The 20,423-nt window shown below is 43.7% G+C and overlaps 1 protein-coding gene across 3 annotated transcripts in view; it reads left to right on the top strand.

The window, feature by feature from the left end:
- The window catches only part of znf827 (zinc finger protein 827), a 113,189-nt gene extending 97,578 nt beyond the window's left edge, over positions 1 to 15,611 (top strand). The window contains exons 11-15 of one of the 3 annotated variants that reach the window (XM_085276559.1): positions 694 to 865; positions 2,750 to 2,916; positions 6,522 to 6,731; positions 7,720 to 7,897; positions 11,130 to 15,611. In XM_085276559.1, coding sequence (XP_085132685.1) covers positions 694 to 865; positions 2,750 to 2,916; positions 6,522 to 6,731; positions 7,720 to 7,897; positions 11,130 to 12,186 — 1,784 coding nt within the window. In that variant the 3' untranslated portion in view covers positions 12,187 to 15,611. The remainder of the gene's footprint in view (positions 1 to 693; positions 866 to 2,749; positions 2,917 to 6,521; positions 6,732 to 7,719; positions 7,898 to 11,129) is intronic. The other 2 variants (XM_085276560.1, XM_085276561.1) reach the window with 2 other exon arrangements.
- Positions 15,612 to 20,423: the final 4,812 nt, after the last annotated feature.

Here is a 20,423-nt window from a genome sequence, read left to right on the forward strand (position 1 = left end):
TTTTTGTCTGTTCAGGATTAGTAACGAATAACTATACACACACAAAGTGCACAAATGGAGACTAGTGTACAAAATGCCCCCACACAATTGGACATGCTCTCACATTTAGCGTGCACACACTGCACGACATGCACGCTCACCATCTGAGAGTGTTGGCTGTGAACAGCTTGGCCACACCACGGAGAGCAGAAGCAGGGGCATATGTCAGTGTGATGGTCTTTTTGGTTTCCCCGGCGACATAAAGGTTGCCTGGCTTCGTGTCCTTGGGGCAAATGGCGTATGTGTGTGCGCGCGCGTGTCTTTGTGTAAGCATGTGTGTGTTTGAGCTGGATGTGCTGTTATGTTAATTTGTTTTCAGATAAAGAGAAGTGTGTTTTTGCGTGGATTTCATAGCGCTCGCAAATTATTGGGAGATGATGTTCATGTGTGCCTGTTGTTTTTTTTTTTTTGTTTGTTTGTTTGTTTTGTTTTGTTAAAACATCTTGTGGTATCTACATGTTTTTCCCAGAAATCTGGGGATCAGGTTTACAGTTGGGGTCGGGCGAAGGTGAGGCAGGGTTAAGCGTTAAGTAATTAGGTTTAGGCTTGCTTTAAAAGCTCGGAGGCTGAGCGCAACTTAATGAAATATCATCTGAGGTGATGTTTACAGTAACCCAGGGTCGTGTGTGTCTGTGTGTGTGTCTTTCCTTGCAGAAGAGAGGAAGTACAAGTGTCACCTGTGTCCTTATGCAGCCAAGTGCAGGGCTAACCTCAATCAGCACCTGACCATCCACTCTGTCAAGCTGGTCAACACAGATGCTGAGCAGATTGTCAGCGCTGTTACAGCTGACTCCACCGAGCGCAAGAACTGCCCGTACTACTACAGGTAGGACCACGTGTTACCACCACACCTGCTGAGGACATCTCAAGCCAGTACCACATAGTGGATTTAGGCTTTTCAAAAAAAAAAAAATATATATATATATATTTATTTCTCTGATGCACAATTACACCCTCTCTCTGCCACTGCTACATGTTAAAGGTTTGTTTTCATTTTATCTGAAACATGCTCGTTCGCCTTCTTGCTAAAGGTTCAGATGAGGAGATGAAGTAGATCTGCTCTTGTGTCTGTGCTTTTCACATGAACCAAGACCCAGTGAACAGTTGTGCAAAAGTCCCACATTTCCTTATGTTTTGCTGGGAAGCTGAGAAATGAGTGTTGCAGAAATATGTTAGCGATACATGGAAATACAGTATAAAAAAACAAAACAGAGTTTGAAATTCTAACAAGCTTGAGAAAGTCAACATTTGGTGTGACCACCTTTATTCTTCAAAACAGCCTGAACTCTCTTAGCAGGTTTTCCTCTGACTTCTTTAAGTAGTCTTCAGGATTAGTTCTCCAGGTTTCTTGAAGGATAATCAAAGCTCTTCTCTGGATGTTGGCTGCCTTTTGTTCTTTTCTCTGTCAAGATGATCCCACCCTGCTTCAATAATGTCGCGTTCTGGGCTCTGGGGAGGCCAATCTATGACTGATGGTGTTCCACTGCATGTGTGTTTGTGTTTTGCTTTTAAATCCAGGATGCTGGACACTTTCCTGTGCTCATAATTCCGTCATTTTTCACAAGACCCCCAACAACCCTGGCTGAAATCCAGCCCCAAACCATGACACAGTGTCCACGGTGTTTTACAGATGACTGTAGGCACTCACTTGTTGTATTTTTCAGTCCAATTCGTGTTTAATGTGGAACACTTCAGCTTTTTCTCTTCCTTAAGAATGACTTCTTGACAGCCAACCTTCCACTGAGACCATTTGTGATGGAGCTTCAGTGAACAGTAGATGGATATCAGCTAAAGGGCCAGATGCATCTGTCTGGTCCTGTGTCGGGTCTTTGCTGTTTTTGTTTGTTTTTCTATTTTTTCTGGATCTTTTAAGGATGTCTAAAATTGCTGTCCATAAATCAATTTATGATTGATAGTTTTTATTTGATTTGTTTTGTTTGTTAGCCCTGCTATCTTCTTTTCTCCTCCTTGTCCAGTTTTGTAAAAAAAAAAATTAAGGACATACTGGACACCAAATCAAGAATCAAGCTTTTGGGGAATCATCTTGTTGGTATAAAAATGGTCTTTTTTGCATTTTTGTAGATTCAGCTATTTGTGTGACACGCTGCTAGTTAGGACCTGAATCAAGTATTTAAAATTGGTTCATCCCTTCAGTTAGGTGCCCTTTTTCTAATTAATTAATTTGTTTTTTTGCTATTGCACAACAACACTTTAAAATAAATTAAAATAGGTCTTGTTCCTTGGAAGCAAAACATAAAGTACTGTAGCTTAGCATAAAGAGTGGTGTGGCTTTTTTGGAGGACAACAAACAAATAAACTCAATTGTGGGGTTTTTATTATATATTTAAAAATAAACAGCTACTCTGTTCTGGTAAAACAGCTTGGATTTTGATTTGTGAGCAGCTTGGTTGAACAAACAGAACTTAGCTAATCATCTCTTCTTTCTGTAAATGTCTGCAAAAAAATCTAACTGGATGAATTTCCAAGATGTAACTGGACACTTTAATGTGTCCAATGTCTTTTAAAATAGGTCAGTTGCACTATTTCTGAATTGTATGTTATCTTCAGCAGTCTTTATCACGTTGAGAGGAATGTAGCTACAACATACCATTTGGCAGTTCTTGCAGGGAAAATCTAACACTGAAGCGGCCCGTCGGCCTCCTCTCATTCTCACCCTCTTCCTCCTTCTTCCTCTCTGTTCTCTGTCCAGCTGCCATGTGTGTGGTTTCCAGACGGAGCTGAATGCCCAGTTTGTCAGCCACATGTCGCTCCATGTGGACAAGGAGCAGTGGATGTTCTCGCTCTGCTGCAGCGTCTGTGACTATGTGTGCATGGAGGAGACCGACATGAGGAACCACATCAGCACTGGGCACACAGGTACAGATAGCTGGCCTGACTTTTGGTGGTGACAGCACTGATGAGAGAGTCTTTGATTTTTATTTTTGTTTGATTGTTTGTATGTGTATTGTTGGAGTGAGCTGATGATCAGTTTATGGAAGAAAATGTTAGGAAAGTTCTGCAAAAAGAAAAAATACGCTCCAACTCATCAGCAAAGCATGAAATATTCACACAATTTGCTTTTTTTTTTTTTTTTTTTTTCCTGTTTTTCCTAAACAGAAAAAGCTCACCCTCTGGCGAGGCTGAAATATTAGACTTTACTGTTTCAGCCTCCTGCTCTGTCTCATTAGCTGCTGGAAGGCTAATGTTAGCTGCGTGTTAGCATACTGCTGCCACGCTACTCGCAGCTTTTTGAATGATTCACATTTCACCGTTTCCCTCCTCGTCTGCTCTCCTCGCGTCTAGTCCCACCCACAAGAGGATGCAAGGAGTCCAGGCAAAAAGCATCCTTGAATCTGAACCTCATTTTTAAAGCGACTGGTTATGTGTGACATGTGGCAGAGATGCATGGCCTGCCCGCTGTTACACTGTCACAGCCTACTGTTGGATAGCAGATGTCAGATGAGACTACCGGCGTTCAGGAAGAGCTTTTATATTTCAACTTAATAACTCAACATTTCATGTTATTTTCTTATTATTTTGTATCTTAGGATGTTAATTGTATTTAATTTAAAAAAAAAAAAAAACACTTTTGGCTTCTGAATGGCAGAAAATGACTTGAATTGATGAATTTCTTTTCAGCAGCAGAAACAAGCTTCTCATAGATGCACTTAATGGATAAGGAGGAAGACTTAGTTGTAGAGTCCTCCTCATACCATGGGCCAGATTTACTAAAGGGGGGGAAGGCGCTATACTCCTGTGGTTAGTTTTACGGGTGATTTACAGATGTTGCGCTCTAAATCACTTGCGTCTTTTTTTGAATATCGAGCGCGAAACATGTCTTTTTTCCATCTGAAATGTTGGTGTAATTGGCAGTAAATCAAAGTTTTTGTGCATGATTTAAACATTCCCCTCCAGATATTAAAGAAAGGAACTAAAAGAAATACAATATTTTCTTTTTCACACCTAAACCTAATTTGGTGTAAAACGTATAGGTGTTATCTGTGTCTCACGCCTCTGTAATATGTCATGGGTGCAAACGGTGCCACAGAGGATACATCTGCGCACCCTCAATCAGGCCTCCTCTCTTCGTTCCTGCCTCCTCTCAGTGCGTTCTAGGAAACGATAGATGTTTCAGAACGGCACACTAACATGATTTCCCGGTCACAGGTAGGAGGAGATGAGGAATCACGTAAACTCGATGGAGAACTCTTTCCCATATGGGCGGGACTTAACCGCACTCTGCGTCTTTTAATCTCCTTTCCGCTCGCTGTTGTTTCTGCGGGTCCTCAGACCTGTTCTGCAAAAGTACCCGATTCAGCTCCCGCAGAAAAAGAGATTTATGGAGTTATTTTCAAAATTACTCTCGCATGGAAGAGTGGGTGGTAGCTTACACATTGTGGCTCTTGGTCGCAGCTCAGAATATAAATACAGTGCGGTATTTGGACAGTGACACATTTTCTATTATTTTGGCTCTGCACTTCAACACATGGAGTTTAAATTTAAACAACGGGTGAGGTTAAAGAGCTCTCCCCCCCCTTAGCAGCGCAGATAGGGCGAGCAGGGCAATCGTAGGGCTCCTCCTCTGCTCACCTTGTCTGTATGTGAACAACTTAAAGGTAAAGTGCTCGGTAATAAGCATTTGAGTTGGCTGGTGTATGTGCGTTTTGTGAACAGATATCAAATTTGAGAGAAATAAAAAGCATAATCACAGCAATATAAACTCTGCCACTGTTTAAATATTTATGGGCTGCTTTTGTGTAATTAAAGGAAATCACTATGGGCTGTTTTAAGCAAAAACATCTTAATGTAACCCTTGATAAAAACACATTTCCGAGGACAGAGGGAAAGACGAGCGGCAGAGCTGGGTTTCATAAACAAGTCTCCTCCAATCGACCTTCTTTGGACTTTTAAAGCTGCTGGTCTGAACCTCTGGTGGTCGATATGACTGTTTTTGTCTAAAACAGCTTTGTCCAGTTTATTGCTGACGTTGTGCTCCTCTGCTAGTGCTCCTTGTTTGTGTGTGTGTTTGCTCCTTATGTGTGGGTGGGAGGGTGGGATTGTCCGGCCCAGACAGCTGAGGGGTCTTTCAGAGGCCACGGCGGCCTTGTTTATCTGAGAAGGTTGGCCCTTATCGTGCCTGAGGGGGGGGGGAAATCAATAGGCCTCGGGTCCTTTTGGGGACGAGCTGGGTTTACGATGCCACTTTGGCCATCTTTTAAGTCTCTCAGCGTCTCTTGGCATTTATCTCAGCTTCGCACAAGATGGACACCAGTGGCAAACGCACAAACGGTGGCGGGAGGGGGTACGAGCGACTTCAACTGTAGAAACGTGCATCCCGCCTTTTTTCGTGAGGGATGTTTTAATGATTTGTCAAAGGTCCTGCCCATTTTTGGTGAAGTGTCAAAACTTCAGGTGGTCGGAGAGGGTGGGCTCAGCAGCCTGTCAGATGTGTGGACACACCCAGGCGCGAGATGGCAGAGAGCTCACCGGGTGTTTGAGCCGACCCCCTCCGGTGAAGTTTGCAGTGAGTGGGGGGTGGCGGGGGCTTGTGTGGGTGGGATTTCATAAGAAGGGAGGAGTGAAAATTTGCCTCTTTATTTCTCTTTATCATAAATGTTGCTGGACAGTCACAGAAAAGTTATTCTGTGAAAGAAAATTAAATATTTCTCAGTTAAGTGTGTTTTAAGGTCGAGTCTCGGTGGCTCAGGGCATTCCCTCCCCGCTTGCATCTTTTGCCATTAGCCTTTGGGATATTATACGAGAAGGCCAGCAGATGATAAATACTGCAGCAAAGGAGACAGAGGCACGCTGTATTTAAAAGCTGCTGAGACCGTGCTGTGAATGACCCTGGTATATTTAGATTTGATTGAAGGCGCTTCGTCATCTTGTGATACCAGGCGGGGGGAGACACATGTGCGCTGCATGTGCACATTCCTGTACATTTTATGCTTGTGTGTGTGTGTGTGTGTGTGTGTGTGTGTGTGTACTAGGCTGTTATTAAAAAGGTAGGTCAACCATTTCAGGATCGGTGCAGGCTTTTCCTCCCTCCTTTTTTTTCTTTTCCTCTCCCTCCTGAGTGAATGCCCTTTGTTGAGCTGTGCCCTGAGATGCTCCCGCCATCTTAGCTCCTTTGGCCATGACCCGAGCTCCTCGCCCCTCCCTCCCTGCCGCCCCCTCCGCTCTTTATTCCCTCTCTTTTCCTACTGAATTGCAGACTTACAGACGGGGATCAATAAAAGCACACTGCATCTTGATTGGACTGGCAGCAGGGCCTCAGTCAGAGCTCAGGACCATCGAGCCTGCCTGTTTTCATTCTGTTTGTGTATGCGTAACAATGGGGATCTAGAAACCGATGATGTGTCGCTCACAGATTGTGTAGATTTTTATTTTCTCTTCACTGCCCCTGCAGTTTCTCTCCCCTGCTTATTAGATCCTACCAACAAACGTTTCTTTCTCTCTGTGCTCCGCCCTCCGGCGTCCAGGTCTGAACTCGAGAAGTCCCCTCAGCGAGACCAAGAGCACCTCATCCTCCCTCTCGGCCCTCAGCGACTCGCTCAACAGCTCGGAGGGCGGAGACCTCACCCACGGTAACGAAGAACTCAAGAGCCTGTTAGCCCCGCCCTCCTCCGCCGGCAGCCAGTCCAGCTCCGGAAGCCACTCGGGATCAGGAACCGAGGACAAGTCTGACAAAGGCAAGGGACTGTGGGAACTGTTGCACCCAAATACACTTTCAAAGCCCCTGAAATCTCCACAAACTGAATTATTCATTTCTAAATGAGCAAGAATCAGAGTTTAGGTGTTCTGAAAAAGTTGTTTAAAGTGACCAAACAAGCAAAACTGACATGTTTTTGAAACCTCGCTGGGGTCAAACTGATCAACAAATCTCTTGGCCAAACAGTTTGAGGGTACTCCTCTGATTGAGAAAGTGAGTATTAAAGAGATCCCGTCTCCATAATTACCCTTGTCTTTTGAAGATCTATTAAGACTAAATGCTTTGGTCAGGAAGGTGCACGCTGGGCGACGGGCTCAAGAAGACGGGACAACGCCCCCAAACCGATTCCGTCCTTCAAAAACACACTCATTAATTCTCAACCAAGCACAGCCAATGAGTACATACTAACTTGATTCAGTTAATTGTATTCGTATGTGGCCTCATCGAGGATGCTGTGAATTGTTTTGTTTTTTTTTCCTTTTATTTGGATGCTCTGCAGATTTTATCCATGAAGGTTAGTTTACTCTAAATGAGAGTCTGTGTACAAAAACCATGTCCCGTGTTCTGAAGTCTGTCTGTACTGTAGAACAGAAAGAGGTTTTTGTTACAGAGCGGTAAGGGGTCATTTTGTTGCAAGAACTGCAGGGTCGTGTGTTTTTTAAAGAGCTCGAGCCCTTTTTTGGACTCAGTCAGGATATTACAGCCGCTGCTGCATCTCCTTGGATGTCCACTTTCACGATCTGTCTCTCGTGAGCCCCTTTGCTTGAACAGAAGTGCAGAGGAATTTTACTCCTGCAGCCTAAGAGGGCATTATTACACCTGACCTCTCCCTGTATCTGAACTCTCTCTCTCCCCTTAGCAGATGGGCAACCTCTGAGATTTCGTCCAAATGCAGATCAGCTTTCTACAAAAAAACAAACCCGGTCTTAATACTCACCGTTCTCCTCCTCCTCTTGCTCTCTCTCCAGGTTTCGAGTGCGTCTTCTGCAATTTTGTGTGCAAGACGCGCAGCATGTACGAGCGCCACCTCCAGATCCACCTCATCACACGAATGTTTGAGTGCGACGTTTGCCACAAGTTCCTCAAGACGCCCGAGCAGCTGCTGGAGCACAAGAAGTGCCACACCGTCCCCTCCGGAGGGCTCAAGTAAGGAAAGCAAGTACAGACAGAGGTTCCTAACTCCGCCCGTCCTTCCCCTCCCTTCCCCTCTCAATTCACTACACACAAAAATCACATACTGTATATACACACTCATTAGAGTACCTCGTGGGGTGTGCTTGTAACTTATTATAAATGCAACATTTTTAAAAAATGCACAAGCATATATAAGCATTATTCATTTAAATAAGAGCTGATTGTAACCAACACGTTTTTTAATTTGAAGATTATTTGGGCCGCATGCCTTTAATCGCCTAACCTCCCTTTTAATGGTTATTATCTGCGGCCAGCAAATGAAATGATACTTGATTCAGTTTTTCTCAACAGCCTGTCTTGGCAAGTCCAACTTATTAGACAGCGGTCTGTGGGTCTGCAATAGCTGTTGTGAACAGAAGGGAGAGTGGAAAGGAGATGGAAACGGGCTTCCCCTCAGGGTCTGTTGTTCCTCTGCCCACAGCTAACAGGCATGCCAAGGAAAAAATATCTTAGGAAACCTGCATTCCACAAAACTACTTCCCTCCCTCCTCAAAATAACAGACACATGGTGCACTCTGCTGTTGATTATATAAAATTTGTTGGCACACCCCTAAAAGATAATCAAGCGCGTTACAGGCACCCCATAATCACAAATGTCTAAATCACTCGCAGTCTGTTCAGTCTAAATGGATGCAGTGGAAAGAATGAACAGCCTTTAAATACCAGTGTGAACAAACACACATGCACACTGCATATGGTTCCGTTATTTTTAATGTATTCTGATAAAGCAGCCTTGTTTTTATTATGCTACAGTCACACTAGAAGAAAACGGCAGTCGGAGACCGCAGTGCGACCAAAAGTATTGCAACTGTGCGCAATCAATTTGAAGTTGTTAAATTTTTAGAGACTAAGTCTGCAACCGCTTGTGGTCAGTTTTGCCTTCAAAGCAACTTTGGCACATCAAGATGGAGATAAAACGGCAATAGGCTGGAGTCGGTCGGCTATCTGTTTCAATCTAGCAATCAGTCAACTAAATTGCAAATCTGTTGTCGTCTACATGCACAGAATTTCATATTAACTACTTACGTTCAGAGTCCAGCGAGAACCTCAGAAATATCTCCACAAATAGTGACGTAGTTGCCGCAGGACAAATATTTGACTACAAAGTGACATAGGCGCTCTGCGACTTCTGTGGCTTTTATAGGAATATAATGGAATGCAGCCAGTCTGCAACCAGTTGTGCTCATGGTTGCAGACTGACTCTGACTGATTGTAAGATGTTGGCAGTCTGTTGATAAACTAATCAGCAGCTATTTATAAACCTTCACCAATCTGTCTGAGAGTCGCTGCACTCAGACCATGAGTGTTTTCAAACCGGTTGCCTCCCACTAGGAGACCTGTGCGATCAAAAGTGGTCACAGAGAGGCTGAGAGTTCTGCGCACTCAGCTGCCGAATGTGGAAGAAATTCAGCGCAAACACCGGACAACCACCAACTTTTCCTCTAGTGTGACTGAGCCATTAGCACCGACTGTGTGTACAGCTCTCGTCTCCTCACGCTTCCCTCTCCATCACCATACTCCAGTCCCACAGGAGCCTTTGTTGTACTGTGACACGTCCTTGTGACATTTCAGGCCTGTCAAGCTAACATAAAACTCATCTGCTGACCTCAGCACCCCCCCCCCCACACACACACACACACACACACACACACACACACACACACACACACACACACACACACACACACACTGATAATGTACCAATGTACTTAAACACACCTTTAGCTTCGGCCATGTTAACGCCACTCTGGATACAAGATTCAAGCTTCTGTATGTGTCTTAAAAAGTAAATGCAGATGTTTTGTGAAGATTCATTTCAAGCAACACGAGTCATGTTTTGTTTTTGTTCTCGAGTCTCTCACACAACTCCAGTCCCGTGCATGTGCAGAACCATCGAATATCATTATGAATACCGCCTCATCTTGTCACGAAAGACCTGTGTTGTACATTTTTTTGTTTTTTGTAGTTTTTTTTTTTTTTTTTTTTTCTGTTCAGCCATCAGTGAAGTTCTCAACATTGCTATAAATGTGTGGAAATGGTAGCATTTCACTGAATGAAAACAGGAAGCTGCTTAACAGAGTTGCACTGACTTTTATCTCATCTGAAAATACGAATGCAAAAATGACACAAGAAGCCCCTTCATAGCTCGAAGACCTGCACGGCGTCTTTTAGTCGTTACCTCGACACGTTGCTGCTAGCTGTAGTGCGAGCGATTAAATGTAAAGGACTTCTTGTTTAATGATTTAACTGTTTGTCTGGTGTACGTTTCTGAAGCCAGATTAATTTTTTATGGTACAGTATACAAATAATATAGACCTGGATAGAGGACATTTTAAACGGGAAGAACAGAGCTCTTTTGATGTCTGCGTATTCAATTCGCTCCAGCTCGACTCGTATACCTTACTGTTAACATCTGCATATGTGACCTTCTGCCAGACTCTTACTTTCTTTAAGCCACTTTTATATTTACTAATAAAAGCAGGCAGAATTAAGCCAACTAGAAAAATGTTAAAGAACCTTCGGGGAAAATTGCTTTTCGATTGCCTGCATTTTCTTACCCCCCCTTTGAGCCCAGATCAATACTTTTTTTTTTCTTCACCCTTCCCTCCCCCCTCCCATCCTGTGTGCGCACACACACATGTATGAACTCGAGCAATGTAAAGTGTTTCTGTATATGTAGGAGTGTGTAGAGAGGGAGAGAGGGCCTTGACCATTTCGAGGTTTTTCTGAGGTAATTCTGTTCTGCAGGGTTTGTGAAGCGCTTTGGGGCCCAGAGCAGATGAAAGGTGCTATTTAAATGTAAGTGCCACTCCATTCCTTCATTTCCCTTCATGTCCTACTGCTCCAATCTTTTTCTCCTGCCTGTCATCTCCCCTACCCCACACTGCCTCACCTTCCTCCTTTCCCTCCCCTCCCCTCTCACACATGCATACCTGGTCACTTCAATTCTTTCACCATTAAACTTCCACACATACCACCACGTGCACACAGAACTGTACATTGTACTCAATTTTCCTTTATCTGTCCTCCTCCTCTTCATCATTCTCGTGTTATTAAGTTTCAAGGTGTCTTACATGGCTGTGGACATACATGTTCCTTTCAGCTGTCTTTTGCTTTTGTGTGTTGTGTCCTCCCTCCCTGCCCCCCTTCCCTTCCTCCCTCCGTCCTTCCTTCCATTAACCAGGTGCCCTTTTTGCATCTACTCCACCAATCGTCCAGCGGCCATGGAGTGCCACCTTAAGACGCACTGTAAGATGGAGTACCGCTGCCGCATCTGCCAGGGACTGTGGCCCGACCAGGCCTCGTTGGAGGCCCACATGCGCAGGCACCGCCTGGGCAACCACTACAAGTGTGAGCAGTGTGGCTACTTGTCCAAGACGGCCAATAAGCTCATCGAGCACGTGCGCGTGCACACGGGCGAGCGGCCCTTCCACTGCGACCGCTGCTCTTATAGCTGCAAGCGCAAGGACAACCTCAACCTGCACAAGAAGCTGAAGCACGCGCCGCGCCAGACTTTCGGCTGCCAAGAGTGCCCTTTCACTACCACACACCCCTTCGTCTTCAGCCGCCACCTCAAGAAACACCAGAGCGGGGGAACGGGGGGGGTGGACGGAGCCTTAGGGGGAGGAGGAGGCGGAGGAGAAGAAGAGGAGGAAGACGAGGAGGCGGTAGGGGAGGAGCTGCCGATGGAGACGTCACCGGGTGGCTCGTCGTTGCAGAAGAGCCAGGAGAACTTCCTGTTTGGCGGCGGCGGCGGTGGTAGCAGCAGCGGAGGCAGCGGGAGCAACAGCCCTCTCATGAGCCTCACGGCATCTCAGGCGCTTCAGTCCGTCGCGCTGTCGCTCACGCTGGGCAAGTCCCAGCAGCTGGACCCCGCCGGCCCCCGGCACGGTTTGGTTAGCGCCAACGGCGTTGGCGGCGCCACCCCAAGAGACCCCAGCGGAGCGAGCGTTGCCGGCGACGGCGGCAGCCCCTCCCTCTTCCTCCCTTCTTCCCGCCACATGTTGGAGCAGTACAGGAACTGCGACCGGGCCCACCTCATCCCCCTCACCACCCTGTTCACCCACGACAGCCGCTTCACATTCCACTCCCAGCTCCACTCCAGATGGCGGCCGGCCACGTCTCCTCTCCTCTTCTCCTCCAACTTGGCGTCCCCCTCCCGCTCTTTCCCCTCACCCTCCTCCCACAAACACTCCTTCCTGGCCTACCTGGGACTGATGGAGAGGGCCAAGACTGTCTGACCTCACCCGCCACTCCTCCTCCTCCCCCGCTTCCTCCTCCTTCCCCTTCCTGCTCTTTCCCCTCACTCCTCGGACGGTGGTGTGAATGACACTTGACCACTGCGGCGGGAGCAACCCTTTTTTCCAATCAGACCAGCAGAATAAGCTGGACCAGAGAAAAAAAAGAAAAAAATAACATTTATAAGAGAAAAAGGCTGTACATGCTAAAATGCATTTATATATAAAAAAGCTGCTTTTCTTATCAGTTCTATCAATTGAATTATTACTACTTCAGCATCAATTACTACTCTCTTTACCTGTTTTTTTTTTTTTGTTTTTTTTTTTTTTAATATTTTGTTTTTGTTTGTTGTTTTTTTCCCCTGTTTTTAAGCATCTGAATGACCTGGACCCAGCTGCATTACCTGACGGAACTCTCACTTTTATAGCTAATTTTTCGTTAGTCGTTTCGAGGAGACAAAAAGACGAAAAACAAAACTCGCAAGTGCTACAATTTTAGTGCATTTTTGTCTATCGCTATTATGCATCGGAATAGCATGCCTGTTTCTGTGTTTCAAACTAGCTTTGACGTCATTAGGAAGCGAAATTCGAGATATCCTTGAAGTGTTAGCGGTGCAATTGTGGACAGAACCAATGAAACGGAATGCTTTTCAAAAGCAACGCCTCAAACCACGCACTTACTTATTTATCAATCTTGTACATAGTTTTATAGCCCCCCCCCCCTTCCCATCTTTTTTTTTATTTTTTTTTACTTTTATTATTATTATTATTTTTTAAATTTCTGTTTTCTTTTTGTTGTATAATGGTGAAACGGTATTGTGCGTAGCTGCTGGCTGATATCGATTCCATCTCAGAGTTAGTAGTTATTTCTAAGCTCAGAAAAAAATATATGTAAGCTGTGACGATGTAAATATGGAAAATCCGACCTGTCATCAATCAATCTAAATATGAAATATTGCAAAAAAAAAAAAAAAGTTACAAACATCCGTTCGTCTCTCCTGAGACGGGATCGATGTCAGAGCAGCGTCACATGCAGAACTATGTATCACGCACCTATACTTAGAAGAGATATGAGATAACTGTTTTGTGGAGGTGACCCGCTCTCGGGTTTAGCGAGCTAGCCCGCAGCAGGCGTCACCGCAGGCCGATTCAATGGTGCTTTTTGGAGCTTTTGTAATTTTTTTGTGTACAAAAAAAAAGGAAGAAAAAAAACTGTTCCAAAATGACTTGAATGAATGTATTTTTGTTTATGTACATGGAGAAAAAAAAGGCGATACAGAAGTGTGAACAGTCAAGAGACGTCTTCAGTGCTGGTAAAGGCGGGGAAAGTTAGTGTTTGGTGGCCTTTCTGTGTCCTCGTTTATTTTTATTCTCATTTTTTTGTCCTTTATTTTATTTTTAACTGAGCCTTTTACATCATAATAAATCTTTTCTACTAGCGTTCATAGAGAGCCCGTGACGAGGCAAAGCTCCTGTAGGTGCCACGATGAAGCCAAGCCGGGCCTCTGTTAGGCCGGCAGACACGGTACTGCTTTTAGTCCCCCCGCCTCCTTCCCTCGTGTCAACCTTTTGAGTTTTAATTGCACTTACTTTAGTTACACTTCAAGCCAAAAGCACTTAAACCTTTTATTTTACACCCCCCCCCTTTTTTTTTAAGTGCAAACTTAGATCCACCAAGTTAGCATAATGTGAAGTAGGCAGTAGTTGCTGGAAATGACTCAATCAACACCCCTTAGTTTCACATTTAGACGTTTCTGGCGGTGCAAAAGGGTCTGCCTCTGTGAAATCAGAGAAAGCAAATGAATACAAATTGCATGAATTAGACAGTAGAGGTCAAGCTCCCCCTGGGAACTAAAGGTCCCAGGCTAAATTGTGATAGCCAATTTTGCACAGTGCTGCACTTTTTGATTATGAGACTATGTATTTATCCGCGAGAATGCTCGAAAACAAGTCTTTTTTTTGTTTGTTTGTTTTTTTTTGCAAAATGGAGCGGCACAAAAAAAGAGCTTTACCCGTCATCGATCGCGTTTGTGTTTCCTAAGTGGTCTTTAAGCCAAAATCCCTTATTTGTAAAGGGGTTGTTTTCCCTTATTATTTCCATGTGTCTGTTTTTACTTGTGCATTTTCTTTTTTTAAAAATGAAATATTGTTGCATGTTTATTTTGGTTTTTTTTACTTCACTTATGTAAGGTAAAAACAAAACAAAAAAGAAGAACGCATCGATTGGACAGAGAACGTAAATCGTCAAGACCAAATTGTAACTCGTGGCAGGACGTGATGTTAGGATGGAATCCGTCACGTCCTGCTCTGGAGTGATGCCTCGATTGTCTCCCCCCCTCTTCCTCTTCTTTTTTAAATTCCCGTTTGTTCCTTTTTGTTCTGTCGACGTCTGGCATGCTGTCTCTGGAGTAAAGGGAGCATCTCTCCAGCACACACACAGACACACATACACACACTTTCCTTGTACTATCTATGTTATCTTTTATACTCTAGTGCCACTTGGTGGAAGGAAACCACCTGAGACTTCTGAGAATGAGTCAAACTAATTGTCAGGGTCCAATAGAGGAAAAAAAACAGAGATAAATAATAAAAGAAAAAGAATGTCTCCTCTTGACACCTTTTTAAAATGTCTGCCTTTTTAATACAGCGTAATCATGAATGGCTGCACTTCTTTACATCCTCCCCCCTCCCTGTCTCCCCTCTTTAGTTTGAGTGTAATGTTTAAAAAGGCAACAGGGCTCTCTCCTTTTGAAACCCAGTACTCTTAAGCACTTATTCTCTTTATTTTGCCCAACTGTAAGCAGCACAGTGACCTTTTTTTCTTTTTTTTAATGCTTGACTACCTTTTTGAGCACTTCAGAGTATGCATGACATTGTCCTCTAGTTCTTTAGCACTTAATTGTGTTTCAAACTAACTCCCCCTCGGTTGCATTTAGTTAGCATCACACTGCACTGTCTGCAATCAGTTAGCTTTAAGTTTGGCTGTATTTTATGATTAGAAAAGGCTCAACTATCTTAACTTTTGGCACTCGGTAAAGATTGGTATGTGCTGTACAAAGCTTTTTTTTTATTACTCCATTGTCAAGGCTGTACAGGGTTGTGATGATAACTGGTAAATAGATCATTTGTACTTTTTTTTTTTTTTTTTTTTTTTTTTTTGGTTTTGTATTTGTTTTTCTTTGTTTGGCATTATTTTATGTTCAACTTGCCAGATCTAAATGTAACAGGATTTGAAAGTAAAGCTTACATCAGATATTATGTCGGCTGTCTTGTCTTTTTCTTTGCGATATTGTTGGATTTCGACGCTCACTTAACCGCACAAAACATCTTCACAGATGTAGGTTTTGGGGGCTTTTTTCCCAATCAGAGACAATGACCAAGACTTTTGGCTGATTTCCCCAAGGCTGTCACCGCAGCAGACCAATGTTGCGTGTTTGATTTGGTGACACTAGATGTCCTCCCATTTGTGTGGGCTTGATACCCAAGACCAGAGTTGGATTAGCTTGTGATCCAACGTTTTTCATACGCCACTTTGCATTCAATCATTAGTTATTATTCATCTCTGGCTCTCTTCCACAGTGTCTCTTTCCGTTTTCTCTCCCCGATGGCTCTTCTTCCTGTTAAAAGGGAGTTTTTCCTTCCCACTGTCGCCAAGTGCTTGTAGCAGGGTCATCTCATTGTTGTTTTCTCTGTTATTACAAGCTCTTAGCTTACAATATAAAACACCTTGAGGTGACGTGTTGTGATTTGGCACTACATAAATAAAATTGACTTGAATGTGTGTCTTCAAAAAAAAATCAAACAAGGGGAACCTTTTGCTTGTGAGGCAGATGTGTTAAACACTACAGTTCAGAGCCATGCCAACAAAGTAGTTTAATTATAAACTGGTTTCAAATTTGTTTAGAAACTGTGAATAAAAATTTAATTAAAAAGACATTAATACAGGCAGATATAATCCATCTATTTTTTTCCAGTTACCCTATTTAAATTTGCAGGTGGGCTGGAGCCTGTCCAAGCTGTCATGGGCCGAGCATACACCCTGGACAGGTTGCCAATTTATCACAGTGGTAACCGAAAGAAATGAGAGAGCCCATTCACTCACACATGCATACCTACGGAGCACCCAGAAAGCATTCAGAGCGCTTCACTTGTTCCACAATTTGTCACGTTACAGCCTTATTCCAGAATGGATCAAATTCATTTGACACCTTATCGTTTTCCACACAATAACCCATCATGACAAAATAAAAAGCCTTTGCTTGCAATTCTTTCAAATGTATTAATACAAAACAAAAATAGAACACGTACATAAATATTCACAGCCTTTGCTCAACGCTTTGTTGAAGTGCCTTTGGCAGCAATTACAACCTCAGGTCTTTTTGAGTGTGATGCTACAAGCTTGGCAGAACCTCCATCAGGTTGGATGGGGACCACTAGTGCACAGCTATTTTCAGATCTCTCCAGAGATGTTCAAGTCCGCGCTCTGGCAGGCCTCTCAAGGACGTTCACATAGTGGTCCCAAAGCCACTGCTTTGTTATCTTGGCGATGCGCTCAGCATCGTTATCCTCTTGGAAGAGGAACCTTCGCAGTTATCATCCCTGTACATTGCTGCACTCATTGTTCCCTCAACCCCTCAGTTTCTGCTGCTGAATAACATCTCAGCATGATGCTGCTACCGCCATACTTCACTGTAGGGATGGGATTGGTCAGGTGATGCCTGGTTTTCTACAGACATGACACTGGGCAAAGACTTCAATCTTTGTTTCATCACACCAGAGGATCTAGTTTCTCGTTGTTTCAAGTCCTTCAGGTGCCTTTTGGCAAACTCCAGGTGGGCTGTCATGTGCCTTTTAGGTGTTGTTCTTGATATCCTCCCTGAATAAGGTCCAAATAAGGTACCCCAATCGGGCAATCAGCTCTTTCTGTACCCTTCCCTAGATCTATGCCTCGATACAATCCTGTCTCTGAGGTCTACAGACAGTTCCTTGGACTTCATGGCTTGTTTTGTGCTCTGACATGCACTGTAGACTATGGGACCTTTTTATAGCCAGGTGTGCACCTTTCCAAATCATGTCGAATCAACTGAATTTATCACAGGTGGACTCCAATTTAAGCTGTAGGAACTTCAGTGGAAACAGGATCAATCTGAGTGTCATGGCAAAGGCTGTGAACACTTCTGTACATGTTGTATTTTTGTTTTTTATTTTTAATGACTTTGCAAGAATTTCAAGCACACCTTTCCTGCTTTGTCATCACGGAGTTTTTGTCTGGAAAAAAGATTGGGGTGTAAAATGAATTGAATCCTTGCTATAGTTCTGAAAATGAAATGTTTTTCCCCTTTTAGCTTAATTTTATTTATTTATTTTTTAATATAGAACAAAACCAAGTGATAAAATTCAAACCAACAGCAAACTGCTCCTTAAAGTTCTTCAAAAAGTTTTCTTCAGGGAGAAAAAAAACCCCCCATCAAAGATATATTTAATAAAACGAATCCTTTGTGTTCATTCAAAAGAAACTCTGTGGTTTCGAACTAAATTATTCTGAATGGCTTTCTCGTGTCCTCTGTGTAACATTTGGTTTTCCCATTCTTGTCCAACTTAGGATTTTAGCCTCCCAACAGTTTGGCGTCTCATTTGTGGTATTTTTGTGTTATGTGAGTGGGTAGCTGGGTTTTATACAGGTGACAGATGTGGAACGGACACCTGTCAGCCTACACTGTGGAGCAATCCTGCTGTAATATGTACTTAATGTGATTTGGCATCATCTTGCTGAAATAAGCAACGCCTTCCCCGAAAAAGACGTCATCCGGATGGCAGCGTATGTTCCCAGATGTTACCAGATGTTGCCCATGTCGTGGGCACTAATTCAGTAATTCTCTGAACCATCACTGATGCGAACTCTGTTCCCGACCAGCTGGTCTGTCTCCTGTTAGGGCCGGGGGACACACGGCCCACGGTTTCCAGAGAGACTTGAGGCTCAGAAGTGGAGGATCTGGATCTAGTCAGTTTTTTTATTTAGTCTTTGCATGTCAGTGTTTTAGATTGCATTTGTGGGATGCAGGGACACACTGTGTTCACTGATAATGGCTTTCTGAAGCTCACAACGGATACATTTCTGTTTTCAATGCAGCGCCCCCCCCGGGCCTGAAGATCTTGGCTATTCAGCACTGCTTTCTATTCTTGTCTCTTTTTTCTTCCAGTTTTCTGAATCATTAAATGACATTATGTACCACAGATGATGAGATCCACAAATTCTTTTCAAATTTTAGGCCGAAAAGTTTTTTTTTTTTTCGTGTGGTGAACCCCTGCCTGTTTTTATTTGTGAATTACTCGGCCTCTCAGGGATGCTCTTTTGTTGTCCCAACTTTTTTTGAAAGATGTTATCGAATTCAAAGTGACAACACATTTTTCAGTGGATGAAATTTCTCCATTTCAACATTTGCTGTTATCTTTGACCATTTTCATTTAAATAGAGGTGTCACATGGCTTCCATTCTGCGTTTATTTTCATTTTATACAGCAGAAGGTAGTAAGTGAAGTGGACTTGAGATGAGTTTGCTGAATTACAACATGACAAAGGCAGAATAATTAATCACTGTGCCCACAGTAGAGGTCATTTCAATACATTCTCATGTTCAAGAAGCTAGTTTGAGATGATGTGAGCTGTGTGACATGGTGTGTTGTCCTGCTGGAAGCTGCCATCAGAAAATAAGCACACTGTGGTCATAAAAGGATGGAGATGGCCAGCAAAAAGATTCAGGAAGGCTGTGCTGTTTAAATGTTGCTCAGTTGGTACTAAGGAGCCAAGAAAATGGACTATATTGCCAAAAGTATTCACTCATCTGCATTGAAACATGTGAAATTGAGTGACATCCCATTCCTAATCAATAGGGTTTAATATGATGTCTCCTCACCCTTTGCAGCTATAACAACTTCGAGTCTTCTAGGAAGACGTTCCACAAGGTTTAGGAATGTGTTTATGGGAATGTTTGACCGTTCTTTCACAATTGCACTAATGTTGGACCTGAAGGCCTGCTTCACAGTCTCTGCTCTTATTCATCCCAAAGATAAGAGGGGTTGAGGTCAGGACTCTGTGCAGACCAGTCAAGTTCTTCCACACCAAACTTGCTCATCCATGACTTTATGGACCTTGCTTGGTGCACTGGTGCACTGTCATGTAGGAACAGGAAGCACTTGTCCCCAAACTGCTCCCACAAAGGTTGGAGCATGAAATTATCCAAAATATCTTGGTATGCTGAAGCATGAAGAGCTCCTTTCACTGGAGCCAAGGGGCCGAGCCCAGCTCCTGAAAAAAATCCCCACACAATAATCCCCCCGCCACCAAATTTTACACCCATCAGATGCAGTCAGACAAGTACCGTTCTCCTGGAAACCACCAAACCCAGACTGGCCACTGGATTGCCAGACAGAGAAGCGTGATTTATTACTCCACAGAGCATGTCTCCACTGCTCTAGAGTCCAGTGGTGGCGTGCTTTACACCTCTGCATTCGACACTTGCATTGAGCTTGGCGATGCAAAGCTTGGATGCAGTTGTTTGCCCATGGAAGCCCATTCCATGCACTGTTCCGACCCTACCATCTGAAAATTGCTGGAGAAACTGAGACTCGTCGGATTAAGCAACATATTCCAAGCTTCTGTTGTCCAGTTTTAGGGAGCTTGCGTGAACTGTCGCCTCAGTTTCCTGTTCTTACCTGACAGGAGTGACGACCCGGAGTGGTCTTCTGCTGCTGTCGCCCATCTGCTTCATGTTGTACATTCAGTGATGCTCTTCTGTAAACCTTTGCTGTAATAAATGTTTATTTGAGTTACTTTTCCCTCCCATTAACTCAAAGTAGGCTGATTATTCTTCTGTGACCTCCAGAGAGAACTCCAGCTCACTGGTTATTTTCTCTTTCCAACCATAGAGATGATTGTGTGGGAAAATCCCAGCTGTTTCTGAAATGCAAGCAACCACGCCAAGTAATTTAAATCACCTTTCTTCCCCATTCTGATGCTCAGTTCAAACTTCAGCAGGTCATATTGACCATGTCTACATGACGAGCTGCTGCCATGTGTTTGGCCGATTAGAAATGTGCAGTAATAAGCATACGTACCTAATGAAGTGTGTGCGTCAGCTTACAAAGAGTGTGATTCTAAATGTGCCGAGGCTGTCATCTTAACAGTTCAGGGTGAAAAAGATGAAAATGAGTGACTGAAAAATGAAATACTTAAATTGAAAC

Source organism: Mchenga conophoros, linkage group LG6, assembly GCF_057382185.1.
Source record: "Mchenga conophoros isolate Kocher_MC1m ecotype Shallow Benthic linkage group LG6, M_conophoros_male_GT1.1, whole genome shotgun sequence".
NCBI lineage: Eukaryota > Metazoa > Chordata > Actinopteri > Cichliformes > Cichlidae > Mchenga > Mchenga conophoros.